This window comes from Thyridium curvatum (genome assembly GCF_004353045.1).
Source record: "Thyridium curvatum strain D216 chromosome Unknown NODE_7_length_750237_cov_83.650653, whole genome shotgun sequence".
In the NCBI taxonomy this organism is placed as follows: domain Eukaryota; kingdom Fungi; phylum Ascomycota; class Sordariomycetes; order Thyridiales; family Thyridiaceae; genus Thyridium; species Thyridium curvatum.
The window spans coordinates 511,191-535,785 of NW_022156762.1; the positions used below are offsets into that span (position 1 = coordinate 511,191).

General features: G+C 54.8%; 6 protein-coding genes across 6 annotated transcripts; 4 read left to right on the forward strand and 2 right to left on the reverse strand.

Annotated features, from left to right (window-relative positions):
• Window positions 1–687: 687 nt before the first annotated feature.
• On the reverse strand, window positions 688–2,942 carry E0L32_001883 (uncharacterized protein; the record flags this gene model as incomplete). Its single annotated transcript, XM_031136011.1, has 3 exons — window positions 688–1,620; window positions 1,844–2,716; window positions 2,787–2,942. The coding sequence occupies 3 exons, from the start codon at window positions 2,940–2,942 to the stop codon at window positions 688–690; spliced, it is 1,962 nt and encodes a 653-aa protein (XP_030990019.1).
• A 3,132-nt stretch (window positions 2,943–6,074) lies between these two features.
• On the forward strand, window positions 6,075–6,511 carry E0L32_001884 (uncharacterized protein; the record flags this gene model as incomplete). Its single annotated transcript, XM_031136012.1, has 3 exons — window positions 6,075–6,120; window positions 6,203–6,278; window positions 6,346–6,511. 3 exons carry the CDS (start codon window positions 6,075–6,077, stop codon window positions 6,509–6,511), a joined length of 288 nt encoding a protein of 95 aa, XP_030990020.1.
• Window positions 6,512–8,501: 1,990 nt separating this feature from the next.
• On the forward strand, window positions 8,502–10,208 carry E0L32_001885 (uncharacterized protein; the record flags this gene model as incomplete). Its single annotated transcript, XM_031136013.1, has 1 exon — window positions 8,502–10,208. One exon carries the CDS (start codon window positions 8,502–8,504, stop codon window positions 10,206–10,208), a length of 1,707 nt encoding a protein of 568 aa, XP_030990021.1.
• Window positions 10,209–11,118: 910 nt separating this feature from the next.
• Window positions 11,119–14,477, reverse strand: E0L32_001886 (uncharacterized protein; the record flags this gene model as incomplete). The annotated part of the gene is made up of 3 exons (XM_031136014.1): window positions 11,119–11,398; window positions 11,489–13,174; window positions 13,243–14,477. The coding sequence occupies 3 exons, from the start codon at window positions 14,475–14,477 to the stop codon at window positions 11,119–11,121; spliced, it is 3,201 nt and encodes a 1,066-aa protein (XP_030990022.1).
• A 4,991-nt stretch (window positions 14,478–19,468) lies between these two features.
• E0L32_001887 (uncharacterized protein) lies at window positions 19,469–21,862 on the forward strand (the record flags this gene model as incomplete). Its single annotated transcript, XM_031136015.1, has 5 exons — window positions 19,469–19,559; window positions 19,626–19,723; window positions 19,789–20,064; window positions 20,139–21,697; window positions 21,760–21,862. The coding sequence occupies 5 exons, from the start codon at window positions 19,469–19,471 to the stop codon at window positions 21,860–21,862; spliced, it is 2,127 nt and encodes a 708-aa protein (XP_030990023.1).
• Window positions 21,863–23,253: 1,391 nt separating this feature from the next.
• Window positions 23,254–24,067, forward strand: E0L32_001888 (uncharacterized protein; the record flags this gene model as incomplete). The annotated part of the gene is made up of 3 exons (XM_031136016.1): window positions 23,254–23,337; window positions 23,409–23,492; window positions 23,549–24,067. The coding sequence occupies 3 exons, from the start codon at window positions 23,254–23,256 to the stop codon at window positions 24,065–24,067; spliced, it is 687 nt and encodes a 228-aa protein (XP_030990024.1).
• Between the last annotated feature and the right edge of the window lie 528 nt (window positions 24,068–24,595).

Genomic DNA, 24,595 nt, shown 5'->3' on the forward strand with positions numbered 1-24,595 from the left:
GGGGGAAACAATGAAATGAGAGAAGACAAAGAGAAAACATAAAAGGAAAGACAAGAGATGAGAGTGATGAGAAAGAACAAAAATAAAATAAAAAAGGACCAGAAACAGGAAGCACCGAGAAATAAAGGTCTTTTTGGGCAAGTCCGAGTAACAAGGCCGCGATATATATCCCTTTTGTTCACCCCTTCGCTATGCACGCCCTTCTGGCTTTGGCCACACTGTCATGCCCTCTTCCGAGAAGATCCCCCCAAAGATGTAGGACAGGATGGCACTGCCCCGTAGATAAGGTATGACTTCCAATACCAGCCTGCCCTTCCGTTTGCCATTGACATTTGAGAGTGTCAACATGTGGAAAGGAAACGAAAAACTCCACCCCTTGGTACCCCTTGAGCACAAGAATCCTTGCTCTCACCAGCCCTGTAGATTTCAGCAGATCGGGCCAAAGCCGTTCCCCGCCATCTGCCTTTCCGCACCGTTTTTGCACCTTGCTTTTCTCGCTGTGGGGACCACCCGTATATCGACAATATAAACACCACAAGCTCCTGCCAAGGTTCGAATGCTCTATGTTCTGAGTCCAAAGGAAATTGTGGTCGAAAATAGTCACACAGAAAGCGATCAGACCATTGTAGTATGATGATCACACAGCGTCGACTGCCCCAGGTTGTTGATGGTTGGTTGTACATAAGTTTAGGCCGGCGACTTGCTAGGAGGCGCGGCCCCGCCGTTCTGTCGAGCGTCACCGCTGCTGACAGAGAGACTTCCAATCCCGGATGACAGGAAGGCGAATGGGTCATTTTCATTCTGCGAGTAGAAGTTGTTGGACGGGCCAGCAGAAGCAGGCCCGTTAGTAGCCGATTGGAATGCGGCTTCGGCGGCACGGCTGTCAAAAGGGCCAGCGGAGTGGGAACCCGGTGCCGGCCCAAAATGCGTGTTCAGCGACGGATAGGGCGCAGCGCCACCGGCAAGACCTGAGGGCAGAGCGTAGGTGCTGGGGGGGGCGCCGAACTGCTGACCGTAGCCTCCTCCAGAGGCAAACGGACCACCGGCGGAGGCGAAAGGACCAGGCCCGGGACCAGGTGTACCAGCCATAGAACCTTGGTTCATGTTGTAAGCAGCTGGAGGATCCATGGGCGAGGGATAGCCCGAGTCAGCCACAACAGCGGCACCAGCGCGACTGGCACCGCATCGGAGACAGCACACGTTCTTGGCAAAGTTGTGGTATCCGCACACCTCGTTGCCGCACTTCCAGTCGCCGGCTCGGAAGGGCACCACGCCACTTCCGCCCATGCGACCGCCATGTCCCATGTGCCCGTGGTGGCCGCCATGCTGAGGCGGTGGCATCATGGTCGGTGGGCCGTAGCCATATCCATAACCACCCATCTCGCCAGCGGCATTAGCACTGACGGCGGGGAAGGAACACCGGAAACAAGCGGTACGCCGCTGGAAGTTGGAGAAACCGCACGAAGGGCAGGTCCAGTCACCCGGTCGGGGACGATTCTTGCTCGGCGGGAACGGTGTCAGGATCTCTGCTGCCCGGTCGAGAACGCGGCTAGATGATGGGGAGACCTCGATGGCCTTCTCGTTCAGAGCGCGGCCGTTCATGCAAAGGCTTTCGGCAGCCTTGAAGAAACAGAATCAGTCAGTCACTGGAGTATGCAGTAGTGCTGGAGACAAGAAAATTATGAATACAAATGACGTGCTGAGCATACAAGTCGCAGAGTACTGGAATCTCAATCCACACAAAGCACAGCGCTTCAAGATTCAAAGCCAAAAGTCGAGCAAGGGGTACGGTTCGCGATAGTGGGGGAAACGCAATAGAAACCTTCAAAAACAGGAGACTCACCTCTTCGTGGGAAGAGAAGACGGCAAACCCAGTACCGGTCGGTTTGTGTTGCTCGGGCGTACGAAGTGTCCAAAAGGCGATAGGCCGGCCGCCGAATTGGGTGAACCAACTTTCGAGCTCGGACTGTGTGGTGTCGTGCGGAAGGCCAGACATATGCAGAACCTTGCTGCGCTCGGAGAGGAAGGCGCGGACATCAGCGCGAGCATCCATGGGTCGGGTGAGAACGTCGGGGTGCTCGTGTGGAGGCTGGGACTTGCGGATGAGGCCGCGGAGCACTCGGGCAAGAGTGACAGCCTCCTCCATCGCACGGCGAGGAGACGCCGGAGCGAGGGCTTGCAGGTGGAAGGGAAGGTTGTGCTTGATGGGGGCGCTGGACTGCACGGCTTCAACCTCGAGCGCGGCGCAAATATTGGCCAGGGAGGAAGGTCCGAAAGGAAGGGATTCGGGGTGGTGTTGCTGCCAGCGCTGATACTCGGTGCGGAGGTCGAAGGTCCGCGAGTGCTGGAGGTACGGCGGAAGGACTACAGACTTGTCGCGGGCTTCCCGTGGGAGCTGGACACGCAGGTCCCAGGCCTCGAGGGTGACGAAGACGAAGTCGAGGTTCTGCGAGGTGAGGTGCTCGGAGGCGAAGGCATCGAAGCGGTTGATGGCATCACGGAAGGTGCCGGCATTTCGTACATGTTCCCAGGTCAGGGTCGTCAAGCTCGCTGGAGGGGGCGCGATTGTTAGTGAGGAGCCCAAGGGCCGAGAGTTGCCCAGGGGCTCTTTCTTGCATCTCCCGCGTGGGGATTGACAGGTATAGGGGGGGTTCTTACTGCAGAGAGGAGTGATGGGAGTGTTGATGGGCTTGACAAGAACGCTCTCGCGGTGGATCTGGGATTGGACATGGTCAGCCGAAGCTCTCAAGCCTGGGTAAAGGGGCGGGTGTGCAATGCAAGCTCACCTCGTCCAGAGACTTCGCGTCCAGCAGGATCCACCCAATCTCGATGACCTCGGCCGAGTCCTTGGTCACGTAGACCCCGTGTTCGTCACAGGTGGTTGCAACGTGGATAACCACGTAGCGATCGATATTGGGCTGCGAATTTTGCTGAGCAGCCATGGTTGCGAGGAGTTCGGGTGGGTTCCGCGGGAATTTTGAACTTCAGGAGCTCGGGGACAGGAAACCGAACCAAAGGTGAGAGGTTGCTGAGCGGGTGGGAAGTGACTCTCAAAGCTTCCCGGAAAGCTGCAGTAATAATACAGGCAACGGAAAGGGGCAGCGTTCGGGAGAATGGTCGACGACGACGAAGGGGGGGTGGTGAGAGACGGGCCCCCAAGATGTGCAGGATGGTCTGTATCGAGCCAGAGGTCGAGCGAGCCTGGGAGCTTTCGCACGCACTCAACGACGATTGAGGCGCGTCTGGGGTGAGAGGTATAAAAAAAAGACAATGCACGGCTAGCAGAGGAATCACGGCAAAGTGAAGAAAAACCGAAGGAGCCCCCTTATGGAAATGCTTACCACCCTCGTAGTGTGAGGAGGTGGTTTCGATGTTTTGGGGAAGAAGAGGAGGATGTGAAGGGGGGGTGGCAGAAAAGAGAACGTCTTGCAGGATGGAGGAAGAGTGAGGAAAATTGATGGACGGTTGTCTTTTGGCGCCAAAAAAAAAGAGGATAGCACACTCTCGGACCACAGAAGACAGTGCAGACAGTGGAGTTGACTGCCTGTGGCCTTTGAGAAGCACCCCCCTTCGCAATATTTAGTTGGTGGATTGAATGCACAGTAGATGTAACTACAGTAGAGAGGTAACTAAGGTAGGTAGGTAGGGGGCAGCCCTGGCTTCTCTATCTCTCCTTCTTGCGTCTCCAGTTTCTCCTCCATACCTAAGGTATCCATAATCCATATCCATCCGCTTCCCCCGGCGGCTGGTACGGTCTCAAAGTTCCAAGTGAAGCACTTATATTAAATTACCTAGGGAAGCAAATAGGGGACGACAACTGCACAACTCAAAGTACCTCCCTTGTCTTCCCATGATGCTGTACTTGACCTAGGTACTACCTTATGTAGATTGCCAACTCAAAATGAACTGCTTTACCAAGTTCGAGGTTGGTCAAGGAGGTACCTCTAGACAGGTACTTACTTACCTGCCCGTTGGCGCAAAACCGGTGGTGCCAGGTACTAGCAGCCTCAGGTTTAGCACAGCCGAGTTGCAGGCGGCCTCGGGTCCCCTTTTCATGTTTGGTCTCCACTGAAACCGCCCCAACCAGGTACCGGCGGGCATACTAGGCATTGCTAAATTAGGTAAATGTGGGCTCGAGCTGCTGGGTGGTGCGGGAGAACGTGTTGGACGTGTCAGGGTCCTGTGTGCTGTGTGCTTGAGCGCAAAGACCAGACACACACACAAATGCACGCGGCTTCCCTGCAAGTGCTCGAGTACTTGCAGAATGTTAGGTGTCAGTAACAGGCTTGTGGGCTTGAGGTACTATGCAGGTATTGTAGAGAGGCAGGCAGGATGTTGGAGCACAGCGTTGGATGTGATACTTTTGTCGTGATATTGCCATGGCGTGTTACCCCTTTTCGACAAGGCTGAAGCCTGTTCCTCGCCGCCGGCCTGCGAAGCTAGGTCAAGCATTGAAATACGGCAAATTGTGTCCAGCTTTCTGCTTGCGGCGACTGGGTAACTGCCTGGACACATCATTCTTCTGGGCTTGTCTGGAATATTGAAACGGTGTGGAAGCACCTCGAGTTATCATGAATCCAGCCCTGCCGGGTGACCACGGGAGTATCCTAATTCATTCAGGTCCATAGCGAACCCAGGTGATCAGAAGCTACTCTCCCTACGGGCCCTGCTCCCCTAACTACCTACTTGCACCTACTTGCTCCATCAAGTCTCCAGCTGCCCACCTTATCAAATTAGGCGCCTGCATTACTGGCTTGTCACAACACATCTTGTTCCAGAATTGACGACCGATGCCAATATCTACGCACAGGCTGCAGAGTACCTTAGGTAGGTAGGCATCACATTGCCTCCGTACCCGGGTAGCGTGTCGAGAGCCGTGCCCCTCAACAGAGAGACAGATCAAACGAGATAAACTATGGGCAGGTGTTTGAAATTGAAGAGCCCGTCATCGGCTCCACCAATCCATGCAAGTATCCTCTTTATCCTGAAGTCACACGTTGAATTGTCTCCATCTTCCTGGACCTTTCCAAGGCAGCTATGGTCAGTTTCTCGAAATCTATTTGTTCCCCTCTCAAGTCGACAGAGAAGAAGAGAAGAAGCTCAGATCAGAGTAGCAAGGTCCAACACGAAGATCCTTTGCCTGGGCTACACACTTATCGCCATGAAGCCGCCCTAGGCATCCTCTCCATCCGCGCTGTCAGGGACTCGAAAGACACGCTAGTGCAATCGGGCCAGCCATCCGGCATCTTGCATGGTTCACAGGGCCCCCCCAATACCGTATACGTAAGCTACCAGTACTCGGGCGGGGCATGGATACTCCCATGCCATGGACGTACCCAGAGCGCCATGCAACCATCCAGAACTTCCATTTATCGGACGTCGTGGGATGAGACCATCTCCTTACTCCGTAGGTCTTCCGCTCCACGCAAGTACTCGAATGGTAGGGATGGTATCAACGCCAAGGTACGCTTGCAACTATTCTATTCGTGCGAAGCATGACAGCCGTCCCAAGGTTGTCAGTGCCTGATGCGACTCTTATGTGGACACATGGTGGAAGCATTGATTGTACATAAGTACCTGCTTGATCTTTCCCAAACCTACGGGAAAGGGAGAAAGCTGGAATGTGGCGTTACGAATGGGAAAGATGTAGGTAGGGTGGTACGTGGTCCGTAGGCGCCTTGGGGTGCCGGTTTCCCATGCTTTGCGTAGCGGCCGCCGGTGAATCAGGATATTTACGTCATGCCATGTCGCTGGGTCCCGGAGCAGCTATTGGCCACCAGTTTGACCAACTTATCCAACCTGGTTTAACAAACTGGCTCCCAGCCCGCCAGTCCTGCTTTACAGAGTGCTTTGGATGATGCTTGATATTGGCCAGCTCAGCGAAGCCTTACAAAAGGATCCGAGGTTCCGTCCCAACTTGCACAACGCACACACACGTCTTCCTTCCTCCAACCATATTCCCTCCCCTCACAGCACCACAAGAATCCCACCCACTCGAATAACCACCGGCATCCAGCTCTCGCATACACTTGGTTCGTCTTCTTAGGACAAGTCGAAAGCCTATCACCGCCAAAATGGGTGCTGCCTCTGCGGTCATCGTCATCATCGCAATTATCTTCTGTGAGTGCTCGTCTTGCGCCGGGCCAAGAATGCTGTCGAGTTGGGGCAGCGTCGCTGATGATCTGAACCACTCACCACACAGTCCCTCCTCTCGGAGTCTTCCTCCTTGCCGGATGTGGCGCTGACTTCTGGATCAATGTCTGCCTGACCCTACTCGGGTAAGCCACTCGATGCTCCCGCCTGTCGTGAATTCAGTCAAGAATCATGTACTGACACCCGGCCCAGCTACATTCCGGGCCACATCCACGCGTTTTATCTAGCATATGTCTACTACGACCGCCGTGAACAGGCTCGAGAAGGCCGCTACGCAGCGACCCATGCGCCGGGGATCTACAGTGACCGTGTCCAGACTGGCGGAGGCGGGTACGGCACGATCGCGCACCAGACCTAGTTCGACAATGGTATGGATGGAAGGCAAGGGGTCCAGCAGGGAAGAAGCTATGCGGTCATAGCTATTTCGACGATTACAACGATCACTCACGGGTGCTACTCACTCTGTACTCTTCATTCCCTTCTAGAAGATGGATTTTGGGGGCTTTTCTCCTTCCCGGTATGTCTCTCGGGATCGGCGACCTGCTCGAGAAGAGGAAAGGATTGCGCAACGCAATCTATTGTTCACCGGTGCCCAGGTTTGCTGTGTCTGTACGATCCGACAATGCGGTGGAAATTGTAGTGAATGCCTTTCCCGGAAGACTGGTGCGCAATAATCATGTTATACGTTGATAATTCACACGCCCAGCAGAGGTATATTTTCAACCATAGGGGCGCGCCTTCACACCTCTGCACATAGGTATTGACAGTCACAATCCATTTCGAGCGTTGCCTAGGAGTCCCGACCCAGTCTCCTACGGCTGTCTGTGTTTGTCGTAAGTAGCAGAACACAATACTTTACCTACCAACCTACCTACCTAACTATACTCCTCGAGGCGAAGGGTGCAGTCGAAAGTGTGGAGGTGGATGGGCTGGCACAGGCTGGAATGGAAGCATGTTCTTTGGATGCATCCAGAACGAAAAGGGTGGCGATCTGCCGCTCGTTTCGGGACTTCCCCCTCCTTTTCCACTCCCCCATTGTCCATTGTCCATTGTCTGTGCCGTGTCGTGTCCTACACACGTTGTCCGTCTCGCCTTGACAACACAAGCCTACATATAGGTAGCGTACAGCTAGCCATCGAATCAATCAATCAGTCAGTCAATCAATCGTCCAGATAAATAATAACTATAGCTAAGGACATACATACATAGTCTACATACATTAGACAGACAAAATCGATCCGGCCAAATCAGAAGGAAGCCCAGCCCAGGCCGCGCGCCAGTCAGAGCTCCTCCCCGTCGAGCTCGAGCCTTTAAACGACAGCCACGACTTCGTGCAGCTCGCCGCAGCGGATTTGATGCACCTCTTTCCCCCTCCTCCCTCGCCATCCCCGCTCTGCTTTTCCTTTTGATCCAATTACACGCTCGACAACATCTCTTGTCGCATCCAAACAGATCCATTGTCTGCCCTTTTTTTTTTTTAATGCTGCCTCTCGAGTCTCGCCCGTCTGCTTCGAACTCGCCCGGCCACGAACGAGGCACAGGCCAGACAACGCATGCGCGCTCCGGCACACATAAAGCAGAGACGGAACCATCTGCACCGCCAGGCAGGGAGCGAAACGAGCAATCTTCCATCCTTGTCGTTTGCTGGTGATGTTGAACTTTGCGCAATTAGCAATACATCTCAGCGCCGCACCGTTCACCGCAATATAGCAACTGCGACAGCCGCTGCAACCACACAGTCTGCTCCTCGGGGGGGGTGTCACTCTTCCAAACATTGAACCCACCACCGCCAGCACTCTCTTTGTATCATGGCTCTTCGACCCTGATACAAAATCGATCAGGCCTTGCTGATTGCTTTCGTATGATACCGCATTTACTGGCTCTTACCGTCCCGTTCCCGTTCCCGTTCCCGGTGACGCTCTCCGCTTCTTTCCAAGACATCAACCCCCCTCCAGGGTTCGCCTACAGCCATGAGCTCGAGCTGATCTATGACCCTCCTGCTACCTATCTCCACCCCCACCACACACACCCACACGGACACACACACACGGACACACACACACGGACACACACACACGGACACACACACATACACATACACATACACACATACCTCACATACCTACCTCGCATACCTATCTGCAAGAGTAGGTTTCTGGGGGTTCCCGCCCCGAACCGTCTGCCCCACGATTGCTGCCGGCCAGGCCAGGCCTGCATCGTCCTACCAGGACCGCAGCTCTCGCTCTGCTGGTCATTCCTGCGTCCACCTCACACCTCATGCCATGTATATATATCAGAATCCACACGCCTCCGGGCCAGATCAGCATCCCCATGCAGGACATCCTAGCATGAATGCCACCGATACTGCCCAGCTTCCGTCTTCATCTACTGCGCAGATATCTGCTACTCCATCCTCCCACCCCCGGCGGCCCCCTTCATCCGTCAACTCTGCCCGCCTCCAGCCTCCCGCTGCCCAGCAACATCCTCCCCACAAGGATGCGCGCCGCTCACTGCCTCTGCCCTTCCCACCCATATTCTTCGCTCCCAACAACGCATCGTCGACCTCGCTAGTCTCGTCCACGGCCGAGGGGAGACCAATACCCCTCGACGACTCGACCACCGCCAATCGAACCTCTGCTCTTCGCGAGCTCAACAGCCACTATCCTTCCCCTGTCCTGCGCCACCGATATTCCAAATCTTCAGGTCCGCAAAGCAGCACCTACTCCCAGCCCGTTATCGTCCGGACATACAGCGGGCCATCCCCGTCTCAACATCCCTATGCCAAAAGCCATTCGGGACAGTATCGATCGCACATCCCCGGCCGTTCAGCACTCCGGAAACCGCCCGGTGTGGTGGCATCATCGACTGCGGCTGCCCTCTCCACCTCGACCCCTACACCTGGCTGCCTTGAACCACGGGTGGTGATCGCGAATGGCTGGTCGGTGAACATGGCACGGAATAAGCCCAAGAAGAAGTCAGCATGGAGTTGGTTAAGCCGGCGGGACTCGGACGAGCAAGATGAGGCTCGTTTGCCTCCGTTGGAAGCGTATTCCTTCAAGGGCTTCATGGCCAACCTGCAGGCGCAGGATAGCGACATCGACGCAGACCTGGACCGCATCGCCGAGATCTGTGCGCGGTCTCGCTACAGCTTGAGTAACCAGTACGAAGTACACATGAAACCCCACGGATCGGGCTCCTCCTTCGCGGGCGCGGGAGCACGAGGCGCACGGAGCGAGACTGCGTCGAGTAGCAGCGGGAGGCGACATAGAAACTCGTCCAAGCATCAAGGGGCCCTAACGCTGCAGGCGGTGCAGTCGGACGACGAAACATCAAGGGCCCATCGTAAACGTCGAAGTGGGGGTAGGAGACGGAGTATCGCGTACGGCACACTCGAAACCATCATGTCTTCGAGCCGGTCTTCCGAGGAGGACAAGTCCAAGAAGAGGTCGGCTCAAGAGATAGCGGAGGAGGTGCGAGGGCGGGCGGCATTGAAAAAGGCGGAATCGGTTCGTGATCGGTCTCATTCCGGGTCCGGATCCGGATCCACCGACGAAGGTCTGACGTCGGGTCCGAAATCCACCGCCCAGGCGCCAAAGCCGACACGGAAGAAGTCAACCTCCTTTGCTCACGCCGTGATTGACAGCACCAGGCAGCTTGGTACCACCCACCACCCCACGACGCCCCGAGGTTCGGCGGCCGCGCTGGTAAGCGAGCCGGCTCTACCGCAGACATCGAGCAGCCACTTGGAGATCCGAACGGGACCCGCCATCTCGCAGACCGTTGATCAAACCAGTGCGCCACGGCCGCGCCCGGCTAACATGGACAGAGTCGAGGAGAGCCAGTTGCCGTACTCGCGACCATCTGTACTGCCCTCGGAGGAGACCGGCATCTCGGCGACGGCGTTGTTGACGAGCCTGAGCAGCTGGGTGCCTTGGAAATCGAACGGCGATCTGTCCGGGACGGGAAACCCAAGCCACGCCGAGGGGAGCTTGAGGTCCCTCTTGAAGTCTGCAGAGGAACACCAAACCCAGGGAACCGACCAGGACCGCCCGTGAAGTACGATGAGCGAAGGGGGTTTGAGAGGTCCTAGCAGGGAATGAATCAGGCACTTACCCAACATGGCCCGCTTTCAGAAGACTGCAACGAAGGAACTCCCACTCGGCACGGAATCGAGATGAACACTACCGGGGTTCTTGTGTATAATATGCCATTCACGACAGCCTACGATCATCATGACCAAAAATTGATACGAGCAACACGAATTTGAACGAAACGGATAATTGGACGGACTGCAGAGGATTTCTTAGGAGCGAGCTGAGGGTTTTACACAAGAGTTTGGAAGAATACTATCCCGAATCAAAAAGTGATTTAAAGAGGAAACGAAACCCTGATGGAAGATTGGAAGAGGCGGCGGCGTGCAACTGTTTCCTTAGACACTGCAAAGAATACATGTACACTGTGCGATCTGTCACACAAAGAACTCTGCAACCTCCCAATGCAATGTGAGACCAGCGATCCCGAGTTGCCACTGGGGTTGGGGTGTACTTCATAATCTTCGAATTAGAACAACAGCTCTATAACCATCCCAATTGAGCATGCCAAATATGTAAGACTTCCTATACTCTGGCAATGCCATGCATCTTTAGACAAGCCCCTTTGTTGTTTCCCACACAAACACACACTCTCTCCCAAGACTTCGCCTCGGTCGTTTTGATGTTCTGAGAACGCCGTGCATGCATGCCCCTCCTTTGTCTTGCTCTCCCTCTCCCAGACGCCCCTTTCATGATATGGTCTCGCTGCGATTGTGGTATAATGATGCACATAAATGCAGATAGCCAGCCTTCCTATCCTCTGTCTCTCAAAAAGACCTGTTTTGGATGTAAACTCAATGCGCCCTTTTTTCGTTTCTTTCCTTCCAAAAAAGCTGGTTGAAGTTGCGCATACAACTGATAAAAAGACTCTGTGTCAGCCGCTCTTTGCTGCCGGGGCGGGTTCCGAGGTCTGATCGGCGGCAGCAGCAGGAGGAGGCGGAGGAGGCGGAGGAGGTGGGGGCACATCGATATGCTGCCTCTTCGTGTCGCGGTGGTTCTCGAGGCTGTCGGCCGCGCGCTTCTTCTCTCTATCCTTGCCACCTCCGCCGCTTTCCTTGGCAGCAGCTCGGCGCGCCTCCCGCTCCTTGCGCTCGTTCTCTCGCCGCAGCGCCTTGGATTCGAACTCGTGCCAGTCGCCATCGATATTTGCCAGCCTAGACGTGGAAAAAGTTCAAGCGTTAGCGCTACTCGAGGGGTGCTTGGGGAGAGCCGAAAGAAAGGTTGTTCAGCAGTATATCACTCACTCTGTAGCTTGCCGTGGGGCGGGCTCCTCCACGGTGAAGTAGGGGTGATCCAAGACTTCCGAGGCGTTTGGACGCTTCGCGGGGTCGTATCGGAACATGGCGGCAAGTAGATCGAAGGCGGCAGATGATAGCCGATCCCGATATTTCTCAGCAAACAGGTTGGGTCTCTTATATCCCGGTCGGAGGAGCTCAAACCAAGGCATATCTGTCAGGGTCGGCCAGTCCGTACGGTTAGGGGTGCCCAGAACAGCGTAGATCTTCTCGAGCTGATTAATCTCACCACCATCGCCGGGGAAGATGGCGTGGCGGGTGAAAATTTCCACCAGGACGCAGGCCGCACTCCATATGTCAACCGCTGGTCCATACTGCGTCTCGCCTAGAAGCAGCTCCGGCGACCTGTACCAGATAGTAATAACGCGGTTGGTATAGTCGAGCTGGTGGCGTTTGGCGTAGAACCGAGCAAGTCCAAAGTCAGCAAGTTTCAAGATGCCATCGCTGCTGACCAAGATGTTGGCCGCTTTGATGTCTCGATGGAGAACGCCGCGTCGGTGGAGGTAGTCCAGGCCCTCAAACAATTGCTTGGCTAGGTGCTTCCTCTGTGCAGAATCAAGTTTGAAGCTTGGGTGGTTCAGGAGCCCGGTCAGATCGTGAGACAGATATTCGAATACCATGAAGCAGTCGTTCTTCTCGACCATGACCTCTTGGAGCTTGACAATGTTGATGTGCTTGAGAGACTGCAGCAATTTGATCTCCCGGACCGCCGTGACAGGAAAGCCGTCCCGCTCACCTTCCATCCGTATACGTTTGAGAGCGACAAGCTTCTTGGTGTAGACATGAAGACCTTTGAAAACTTTACCGTACGTGCCTGAGCCTACCACCGACTCATTCCCGGGCTTTCGGAAGAAGACTGACTCGGAGGCAGCAAGATCATCGGGGAGAGACGGACGGGCTTTAGGGCGTCTCATGATCTTCTTGACCTTGCGGACTCGCGGTGGTTGTTGGGCCCTGGGAGGTGCTGGGGGATCGGGCCGACTCCGATACTCAGACCGTGCCCGCGATGAAGCAGGTTCAGTCGGGACACTGCGAGGCAAATCCCTACGGTCCTTATCTTCGTTGCGAAGGTCCTCGCGTCTCTGAGGAGCGGAATTGAATTTTGAAGCTATTTCGGCTTTCGGTGTAGCCACTGCAGGCTTCGAGGCTGCCTTGAAAGCGAAGCTGAACTTGGAGCCTTGCGGTCCAGTCGGAGGGGGTCGAGCTGGCGGCGGCATTTCATCTTCGGCGCTTGCTTTTCCCTTGCCCGTATCTTCGACTTGAAGATCTTTGGAAGGCCTGAAAGGATTGTCATCTTCATGATTTGCGACTGCCGTATCGACGTCAGAAGCGTGGCCGCTTTCGGATTGAGCAGATGCCGGCATAGGACTGCTCTGGCCGCTGCCTCCCTGGGAGTTGGATCGCCATTGGCCGCCTTTTAGAGCGTTGCCTCGTTGCGCTGATCGGGAAGAGTTGAAGGAAGGCCCTCGAGGACCTGCGGGACTACTTCTATAAGCACCGCGGGTCGGTCCCGTCGGGTATTGTTGTGAGCTGGGCCCCGTTGGGGGTCCCACGGAGGGAGAATGAGGCTGAGGGTACTGGCCTGCTGGGCCGTGTGGCGAGAAATGACCCTGGGCATAAGACGAATGATAGTGGCTGTGGGCACGATGGTATAAGTATAATGAGACTCATGTATAAAGATCAGGCCAGGCATCAACACTTACGAGTGCGGCGAGAATTGCTGCTGCTGCCCGCCCCATCCTTGACTGCCGCCGTACGGCGACTGGGGCGGTGGAGAGCCTTGGAAGGAGGAGTTAGGAGTCCCATGGCCAGATGATTGTGAGACGCGTCGACCGTCGTGCGATCCTCCATAGTGGCCTTTCGTAGGGTATGCGGCATTATGCGTCTGAGGGCCAAGCCCTGGGCGGAAGCCTCCCCGTGCAGTCATGTTCACCTCGATGATATTTGCCCCAGACAAAGACTCCGAACCTTTCGATGCCCTCGAATGATCCCTCTTCCTGTTCCGTCGCTTGGATCTCGACTCCTTACGGTCTCTTGGAGAGCGTGGCGGTGGGTAGACTGACCCCTGTCTACGCGAGTCGGGATCCGGGCTTGGCTTGCGGTGTGAAGCTGGATAGGACGCAGTTTGCCGGTCACCCCTCGATGTGGAAGGAGACCTATGCCTTGAGAGCGATCGTCTTCGGGATGCGGGTGGTGGTGACCGACTACGGAATCGTGACCGTGGTTCTCCTAGTGGGCGAAGGTTGGGATTATCGTCTGTTGCGTCTCCTCCAGCCAGGGCTGGAGAGCGCGAGCGACCACGGGGTGGCTGCTGATCCCGAGCGTTCCGTCCTCTATTTCTGTTTCTGGCGCGCCGTCGTTCGCGACGAGACGGAGATCGAGCACGCTGGGGAGATGGTGAAGGGCGGCGGGGATGGTGAGGTGATTGGGCAGCCGCTCGAAGGCGTTCTCGAGGTCTTCTCGGGCTGTCGTTCCTCCTTGAGCGTTTCGATGAGGACGGCTCTGCCGATACACCGGGACTCCTAGGCCGCTTGTAGTGCGGCGATTCGCGTGACGTACCGATTGAGCGACCGACGCTATCGTGGCGGTCGCCTATCTCTCGATGCGAGGGCCCGTGGCGCGCACTCTGGGACGGAGCAGAGTCCAGGGCGAGCTCGCGATCCCTGGGGCCTCCCCGGAACTCCGGTGAGCGCGGCTGGCCAGAGCGCCTAGGACGGTCTATGCTGCGTTCTCGCGATCTGTGTCGGGGTCGAGGAGGACCAGGCTGAGACCTGTGGACGGAGGGATCCTGGGAGCTACCCTTCCTCTTATCCCTATCGCGTCCCGTTGAACGATGAGAAGCAGGAGGGGGAGAATGCGTTCGGATAGAATTCATGCCTCGACCATCCCTGCCTCTGTCTCTCAGGGCATCGCCGGGTTTGCGGTCGTCTTCTGGCATTGCAACATCGCGAGGATGGTGATATTGCGAGGTCCCCATCTGCGGCACGAGAGTCGATTTGAGTTTTAGTGCTGGACAAGGCGGTACCTCAGCCGGGGGCGGACAAGGATTATCAGCGGAGAGGGGCCGCTAAAACAAACGCGCTTTTGCCAGCGAGCATCAGCTAAATCAGCCCAAATGAGCGGTCCACGACACCCAGAGCGCTGTAGCTACTAAGTACGCAAGTGTCGCTGATAGTTGCCCTGGAGTCTTGCAAGCACAGCAGCTATTGACCAAAAGCTTTCCCGACTCCGACAAAACAGCGGACCAAGGTCCTGCGTCGAAGGATGCGGATAGCCGTCAATGAGTCTACTGGCTCTTTGACAGATCGAGCCGGGCAGGCTGGCTTGGTCAGTGCGAGCTAGGCATTGACTTTAGCGGAAGGAACTGAACGGTGCGTGGTGGTGGGTGTGTCAAAAGGGTAAAGGGCCTTCCCCGGGGGGTAGTTAATGGATCGAAGAGAAAGACAAGAATTTCTAGGTAGGTAGGTATGGCAGATGTCGGCCCAGACTTGGCCAGGCTAGGTCGAGGGAGGGCGGGAGGTTTTGTGCAGCTCTCTCTTGCCTCGTGTGGTTCGGACTGGCACTTGCGCTCTGTGAGTGATTTTGATCTGCCGGTGTGTTGTTGAGATTCAAACTGAAGGTGGTTGAGGTGCGCGTGGCGATTGGAGCTTGTCGAACGGTGATAGCCAGAACCTACCACTACCTTACTAGGTCAAGCAACCTTGGAAGTAGGCGGCAGGCTGGCAGGCACCGGATCAAGCCCAGTCGAGCTGCACCGGTAATATCATCATATGGAGTGGATAAGGGACGCTTGTCCCGCCACGATACGGCCCTGGGTATTTCCAGACAAACAAAATGAAACCCGTCTTCCTGCGGCTGTCGGCCTTGTCCTTTAGGTCGATCCCGAAGCGACATTCATCACGAGCAGTCAAGGCTGTAGTGCTACATACGGGACGCGCGGCAATGCGCTCTACGGTAACGGTTTTCACGTATCGTGCCAACTGTTGGTACCAGTCCAAGCCTTTGCAACAGAGGATTGAGGCCTGTTGGGAGGTTCTGAACCAGAGAATGAGTCGATCGTGCCGCGAGCCGCTCGTCAGCTCGTATGTGGACAGCAAAGAGGACAGCATATGGAGTGCAATCTGTTGGTCCTCCCTGCTGGTCGACAGCCCGTACCCAGGCGGCTCGGTACGGTGAATGCTCCGGCCGGAGCACCGTGTTGTGGCAATCCCTCGTCGCGCCGCTTTTGCAAATCTCCTCGCACCCTGTCCAGGCGACAAGAGGCTTGATGGTATAGTATGGGAACGAAGTTCATCCAGGAGGCTCTCGTGACCTTCATTTCGCCGCTGCCAGAACCTCGAGAGAATGACTCTATGCATGTGATGCACAGAATCGCCGAGGGCAGCATGCACTTTTGATCCGGGTTCTTGGCAGTCGGATCTGGAGTCCTGGACTATTGCGGCAAAGCTCCATCACTCACAGGACAAGGCTTGCCCAGATTTCAAGTTCTTGCAGCCTTCCGTCGCTTGCAAAGGGACAAGGCCGTTGTACCACCGCGAGCAGATGGATGGGATGGGATGAGGCTAATCCGCTCCCCGCCTTTCCATCGTTGTTGTTTTCCTGCTGCGCATGGCAAGATTGCTACCAGCCCGACGCGCTCTCCTTGCGATGATCGATCAAGGAAATGAGGGTTGTGCACGATCAAGTCTGTATCGGCCCATTACTTGAAAAGCTCCAAGCTCGTCTTACACATGCGCCGCAGGTCAAGGAGCGGTCGGAACGCGCAGAGGAATCTTCGCCAGAATAGTCACGTCATCGAAGGTATCAGTCGTGAGTGATTCCGGGTTGAAGGCATCGGGATGCTCTAGGGAAATTTGCCAGGGTTGAAGATGAGGCCAGAGGGTAGAAGGCAAGGTGCAAGATGAGATCTGCCGAGGTTGGAAAATGTCGCGCGATTCTGTAGATGTTTGTGGTGAATTGGATCTGGATTTATGTGCTCAGTGCTTCCCAGGTTTAGGTACCTTACCTAACTTTACAGTGAGTACATGCATTAAAATGGCTAGCTTGCTTTGGTTGCTTGTAAATCTGATGGAGTGGAGGTCATGTGCCATCTGGCCTTGCAGCAAACCTCCCCAGCCAAGACCAACCCTGAACTACCAAGTGGGCGTCTGAATAGTTGACGGAAGTTCATCAGGAGCTACCTCAATCTTAACAACCAGTATCCTTGTCACATCCTTGCCCTGGAACTCGGAAGGGCTATCCCACTACCTAAATCCGATGGGCTTGATGGATAGCCAAGTACTTCTGTTAGCAGTCCGTCAACTAATCTGACCATCACTTGACTACCTAGGTAAGTACTTCGTACAGTGTCTGCAAACATGGAAACATGGGAGGGCTCACTTACATCAGGGCTGGCTTTTACTCGTTAGAAATTCATCTAGTGCTTGCTCCTTCTTGTCCTTACTGACAGAGAGAAAGATAATCTGAAGCCTCGACTATGGGATCTTACGCTAACCTCGTATTCTAAGATGACAAGTAACAATTAAGGGCGAACATGTGGGTATCAGCTGTGAGCGTGCTCGCTGCGAAGGAAGTCGGTTCCTTTCTTGAGCAATACAGTTTCGTTGAACATGTTTCCTGGGGTTCCGGGTCTGAATCGCTGGCCTCAAATAGTAACCTTGCAGATGTCTCACTTTGCATCTAGGAACCCATCAAAAATGAAGTACCGTAACTAGCTCGACCTGTTTGAGCTGAATTGAGCTGAATTCCCCACGCCAGGGGGAGCAAAACAAACACCACTGTGACATATACTCTCGGCCCGCCCCTAGACTCTCTTGTGAAGCTGCTGTTCTAATGTCTGACAAACTGCACGTTGTCTCTCCGGCTCCGGTGGTGACGAGTCAGGCCATTTAGAGAATGCGTTCGGACGGTTGGAGGGGGACAATAGAAAATGTGAACGGTACAAGTAATTGGAGCATGTCGACAATCCGCACCCGGGCCACTTTACGTGATTGGGATTTATCCAACTGCTGGGCTGCAAGTTCTCACCTGCCAGTTCAGTCGGATCCCGCAGATGGTGTTGGCGTTCCGTTCAGTTCTGACTTTGTGATAGGTATGGTGAAGATGCGCCAGCCTCGAGCAACAGCGACTGATAATCAACACGGCCACCTATTGTGAATATCTCTCCACTAAGGAGGTACCATCTATCTACTGGCCCTTTACTTTCTTTAGGGACGAAAACATTCGAGTGTGATGCCAGCTCTCTACAAACCCTCCGATGGCATTGAAGATGTCTTGAATGCATTGGTCAACCGAAGCTGGGAGAATTCTTTCAGCCCTTAGCGGGACGGCAGCCATCTGGTTCGGAGAAGCAGAAAAACCTTTTCGAATGCGCAATTACCTAATCAGAAAACGATCTAATTGTCTTGTGTCTTCTTGTACCTACTTGTACATAATGTACTTATGGACTCGACTTGACCTTTGTCAGTGTGCCTTGCTTACTCTTATATTTCTCCAAATCCCAACTGTCCGGATGTCAGATCTCTGCAGCCCGACCAGTGTTAAGCGGCGTTGCGCAATACAATATCGCACTGTCCAGCGTAGGGAATAAAGCTGCCTAGAGGAGGCTGATAGCTGGATATGCCCATGTTGTCAAAATATCAAGAAAATTCGTACACCTCATTACTCTATTTAGATGAGATGCTACAGAGCTTGCTGCTTCGAGAACCAACCCCGCATTCACTGTCGTCATTCCAGCATGTGCAGGAGAACTGTGGGGGCCATAGCTCCAAGGACAGGTACCCGAAGCTACATGATCTGAGCTAGCTTGATCGTATGTGCAGCGACAATGACGCAACATTATGATTTTATTTCTGATCCTGTTGCCCAAGAATGTTTGGCAAAGCTGCTCATGGCAACAACGACAACATCGACAACGACACGAGGGGACACGCGAAATTCCCTCGACGGCCGGCGATTGTAGCCTGCTCTGAATTCTGGATTGACCATTTGCCGGCCCGATCATGCGCCTCCCTCCTCACGTAAAGTAGATTGTTGGGGGGAAGGAAGGTTTTTTTTTTGGGGTGTCATGATACGGTTGGAAAAGGAGTTTTTCTCGCTAATGAATATTGCGTACAATCAAGATCAACCGATCGCGAAGTACCCCCATGGTACCGGGTCAATGCCGCCTAGTGGGCGCTTAGTGCGTCTTGGGCGGTCTCCATGGGCTGCAATTAGGCCGGTCTGGAGATGCTGCAGCTGCGGCACCCCCGTAGTGCGCTGTACGTCTCGACGTACAAACCCGCCTACCGCCATGACCCTGTCAACCATCCCGGCTTAGGTTACCTTTTTTTCTGATAGCGTCGAGCTCGAGAGCCAAACGGCTAGCCCGCTGTTCCCCACTGCCAGTGCCAATTGCCCAACCACCATCACCTCGTGGTCGCCTGTTCCTCGTTTCGGCCCAGATGATAGTCTTCACGCCATCCTCCTTGCGCTCATTCTCTCTGCCCACCCCGTCACAAACTTGATCCCCTTCTCCCTCGATCCTGTGCTTGTCCACCTCCCTCTCAAGCCCTCTCTGCTTGTGTTTCGTCCGTGGCGCACAGTATCATATTTGACCTCAAATCCTCCTTGTGATTCTTCATTCGTTCTTCAGCTGTTGAGAGCTCCAAGGCTCAGAGATAGCTCCGGTACCTCTCTGGTCTTCGCGATCTAGGTACCCTGTGGCAAAGTTTCTTCCAGTGGTAAGCTCTACCACACTCTGCCCTATAGACGCTTTTCTTCGCCCGATCGCAGAGGTTTCCTGTCCCTTGGCATCTCCATGCGCATCCCGATGATATGCTCTACTGAGCACTGCTCGAGATGGACCAAACACAGTGGCCCTGCTATGTATTCCGTTGATGGCTGACCATCAATCTCACAGTTCGCTTGGAGAACCCCTAGTTTGTCACCATGGCAGGAGAGGAGCGCAATGATACTCGGGAGGCCCGTGAGGTCAAGAACCACATCCTCTTCGAGATTGCCACTGAGGTCGCTCATCGAGGTACGTGATAGCTTGTTGGGAGGCCACCAGAAGATCGCGTGAACATATAACCTAACCCTACCATAGTGGGAGGCATCTATTCCGTCATCAAGTCCAAAGCTCCCGTAACGACCGCCGAGTATGGAGATAGATACACCCTTATCGGACCCCTCAACCACCAGTCTGTAAGCTCGCTTACTCCTTCTCCAACCGTCGCCTTTGGTGACGCAAGCTAATGTGCGAGCGACAGGCTGCGGTCGAGGTCGAAGAGCTGGAACCAACGACCCCCGAGCTGGCTGCTAGTATCAATGCCATGAAGGAGCGAGGTATCGGCATGTTGTACGGACGCTGGCTCATTGAAGGCGCTCCTCGCGTTCTCCTCATCGATACGAAAACGGCATACCAGTACATGGATGAGTGGAAGGCCGACCTGTGGAACGTGGCTTCGATCCCTTCCCCTCCGGGTGACGACGAGACCAACGAATCAATCGTGTTTGGCTATCTTGTTGCCTGGTTTTTGGGAGAGGTAGGTTCCGATTCGCCCAGGCCCCCGCCCGCCTGGCTGGCCTCCAGACTTCTCGCCGCTGACCCGACGTGCAGTTTGTTTGCCACGAGAAGAAGAAAGCCGTGATTGCTCATTTTCACGAGTGGCTCGCCGGTGTAGCACTTCCGCTGTGCAAGAAGCGCCGCATTGATGTCACCACCATCTTTACTACTCACGCAACCCTTCTCGGTAGGTATTTGTGCGCCGGCTCTGTCGATTTCTACAACAACCTGCAGTGGTTCGACGTGGACGCCGAGGCTGGAAAGCGCGGTATCTACCACCGTTACTGCATCGAGCGTGCCGCTGCTCACTCCTGCGACGTCTTCACCACCGTTTCCCACATCACGGCCTACGAGAGCGAGCATCTCCTGAAGCGCAAGCCAGATGGTGTGTTGCCCAATGGCCTCAACGTGACCAAGTTCTCGGCCATGCATGAGTTTCAGAATCTGCACCAGCAGTCTAAGGAGAAGATTCATGACTTTGTGCGAGGTCATTTCTACGGCCACTACGACTTCGACCCCGAGAATACCCTCTACTTCTTCACTGCTGGCCGTTACGAGTTCCGAAACAAGGGCGTCGACATGTTCATCGAAGGGCTGGCCCGTCTCAACCATCGCCTCAAGAGCGCCGGCAGCAAAACGACAGTCGTCGCGTTCATCATCATGCCTGCACAGACATCCTCACTTACGGTGGAGGCACTCAAAGGCCAGGCGGTGATCAAATCGCTCCGCGATACCGTGGACGTTATTGAGAGAGGCATTGGTCGTCGCATATTTGAGAGGTCCCTCAAGTGGCACGATGGCGATCCGCTGCCAGACGAGAAGGAGCTCATCACGGGGCAGGATCGTGTCCTGCTTCGGCGACGCCTCTTCGCCATGAAGCGGCACGGTCTGCCGCCCATCGTGACGCACAATATGGTTAATGACAGCGAAGACCCCATCCTGAACCAGATCCGCCGCGTCCAGCTCTTCAACCATCCTTCCGATCGTGTCAAGGTCGTCTTCCATCCCGAATTCCTGAACTCGGCCAACCCTGTCCTGCCCATGGACTACGACGACTTTGTGCGGGGAACCCACCTGGGCGTCTTCTCTTCCTACTATGAGCCTTGGGGTTACACACCTGCCGAGTGCACTGTGATGGGTGTCCCGAGCATCACCACCAACCTGTCCGGCTTCGGCTGTTATATGGAGGAGCTCATTGAAAACTCGAGCGACTATGGTATCTACATTGTGGACCGCCGGACCAAAGGCGTCGATGACTCGGTCAACCAGCTCACCTCATTCATGTTTGAGTTCTGTGCCAAGAGTCGCCGGCAGCGTATCAACCAACGCAACCGAACCGAGCGTCTCAGCGACTTGCTCGACTGGAAGCGCATGGGCATGGAATACGTCAAGGCCCGACAGCTGGCACTGCGCAGAGCGTACCCCGACTCTTTCAGCAGCGGCGACGAAGACGAGGACTTTATCCCGGGAGTTGAGCAAAAGATCTCACGTCCTTTCTCCGTGCCCGGTTCGCCCCGAGACCGCACTGGCATGATGACCCCGGGAGATTTTGCGAGCCTGCAGGAGGGTCGCGAGGGACTCAGCACGGAGGATTATGTTGCCTGGAAGCTTCCGTAAGTGTTCCCCTTACCTTACACTGCAGTCCAATCATCCATGATACTGACTTCCAATACAGCGAGGAGGAGGATCCTGACGAGTACCCATTCCCGTTGACCCTGAGAACTAAGCGTTCCGGTCCGGCTAGTCCCTTGGACGGTGTTCAGCTCAACGGCAACTAATTGGGCAGCTCCTGGCCGCGCATGTGGCAGACTACCTATGCCGCATGCGCGATTGCTCGAGAGATTGGCGACCTCCTCCGGGTGTTGACTTGAGGACGAGGCTATCCTTTGATGGGCCTATGGAGGCAAGGCCGGGCGAGGGGGTTGCACATACCACTGAGTCACGCTGGCAGGAGAAGAGATTGTCGAATAAATAAGCGGTTTCGAGGGACGGGCGTATGCAATGGAGGAAGAGTCGGCAGGGGCAGGCATGATAGCTACCACACTGGGTAGATATCACGCCGATTGTATTCTGATGTAAGATTGCCAGTGTTGAACCTTGCATACCGAAGCATCACATCATCATCAAACAAATTGTATAGCTTTTTATCATTTTTCTCTCAGTCCTGCTGGTTTTTGTCTGGCCAAATGGCCCAGTATTCCACACGCCCACGGCTTTGACATGTTTTTTCTCTCCCACTAGATATGTAGGAAGCAGATAACCCGCTTGGAGACGGGGAAGAACAGTCGCTTCCTCTTATCCAATGGCGTCATCTCCCAGGTTATGGGTGCCAAGGATGACAAGATCAGTGATGTTTGAATCGTGCCTGGCCGCGGCCTCCGGCGTCCCCGTCAGCCTCGGGAACTACCCAGGTACGGAGTAGTACAGTTACCCAGGTAGATTTTTCTGGTTCGGTGCTCACATCATTGGTGCAGCCGGGGTTCAACCGTTTTCGGGAAACCGTTTAATGCTGTCCTCAACTTGACATTCTGGTTGTGATTTCCGCATGTCCACACACCTAACCACTGGGTGGTCATGGCTTACAAGTCCTAGGAGCCAAACTCGGGATGAATTCTAGACAGTTCCAAGGTGTGGTACCTAAGCAACAAGCTATTGTGTAGGTACCTATTCACTACCTACAATGGCGGTAGGCGGTAGGCTGGTGAGGTGGGCAGTACTGCCAATTGCATGCCTATTGACAGCCCAACTATTTTGGGCACACTACAAATACCTTACCTAGAAAAAGACTGGGGTGCTTTTCGCCTCCCAAAAGGCTCATAATTAGTCACTGCGCTTCAAACACACCGCCCGCGAGTTGTCCGTGCTTTCCGATAAGGCCTTGACGTCCCTGAAACCGAATCTGCCCCCGCCATCGGCGACGCGCCACTGGAAACCGGAAACGCAGTAACCTGACTCAACCCTGCAATCCCTTCCATACGATCGCTCGGATCTCTTTTGTTCAGACCGTCGCGTGGAAGCATATTTCTCCTTTTCCCCTTTTCTCACCAAAGGAACAAAGCGAAGAAGAAAAGGTCAGGGCGGAAAACAGGCCAGATTCTGCACACCTCAACGCCATTCCATTCTCACTTTGAAGGACCCGGTTGGGACATCCCCACTTGAGAGCACAGCCATGGCTTCTCGTGCTGGCGGCGCGAAACAACGCCTGATGACGGAACTCAGAGACCTCCAGAAGGAGAAATGGGTCAATATCGATGTAAGTCTGGTCCCGCCTGGCCTCCTTCCATTCCAGATGTGACGTGTGGCTGACCATGACCTCCAAACCAGCCTGACCAGGCAAACCTCTTCCGATGGCGATTCGCGCTCATTGTGATCAACCCCGACAGCGACTTCTATGGTGCCTATCTGAGGGTCAGTGGCTGGCCCTTGTGTGTTCCATCACGATCGACTGCTGACGTGTGCCGCAGGCCGAGATGACTTTCACCGACGACTACCCCTACTCACCGCCCAAGTTCCGATTCCTCACCCCAGTCTACCACGCCAACGTCTATCCAGATGGACAGTTGTGCATCTCGATCCTCCACAAGCCTGGCAACGACAACATGTCGGGAGAGGAGGCCAGCGAGCGATGGTCGCCGCTCCAAGGCGTCGAGTCGGTCCTGCGATCCGTCCTTCTGCTCCTCGATGACCCGGAAATCGGCTCCCCCGCCAACGTCGACGCCGGTATTTTATACCGTGACTACCGGGCCAAGTACCAGGCCAAGGCCAAGGCGACCGTAGAGGAGTCACAAAAGGACATGCCCGATGGCTTTGTCATGCCGGCGACTTTCGATGCGCCCCCTCCTCAGAAGATGGAGGATGACGATGCCTTCTGGGCTGAGAGTGATGAAGAGTTCGATTTTGGCGGCAGTGACACAGGCGAGGATGATGAGATGGAGGACTTTGAGGAAGACAAGGAGGATGCCTCGGAGGACGAGGAGTCTTGAGCCAGCGGCTCCCTCCCAACGACCATGGTGGCCTCTGTGAGGCGGTTGGAAGGAACCGAGCTTGGCAGGGCCCAAACCCGACTTAACCCCTTTCACCTTGACGACAAGAAGGCAAGGGGAGGCGTCTCCCTTCTTCCACGACTCGACTCGATTGATTATATGCATAGCGGACTTGGTGTGATACACCTTTGAGAGGACGGCGTTTCGACCATGCACTTTCCATAGGCGACAGGCGTCTCTGTTTAACCAACATAGGTGGACTTTCTGACAGACGGTATAGCATTCTGCTTACTTGATTGCTTGCAACTTTTGGCTTTTGACTTTACTTGGTTTCTTTCCCTACTCTTCCCCCCCTCCCTTTAGTTAGAACATGACCTGCTATCCTACTTGAGAGGACAAAGGACATAGTCCACAGTGTAATACAGGCGTGTACATGATCTGGCCTGCAGATCTTATGCGGGGATATATCAACATGGTTTACATGCAAGCGGATGTTCATGATGGTCACAGAGTAAGAGGAGACATCCA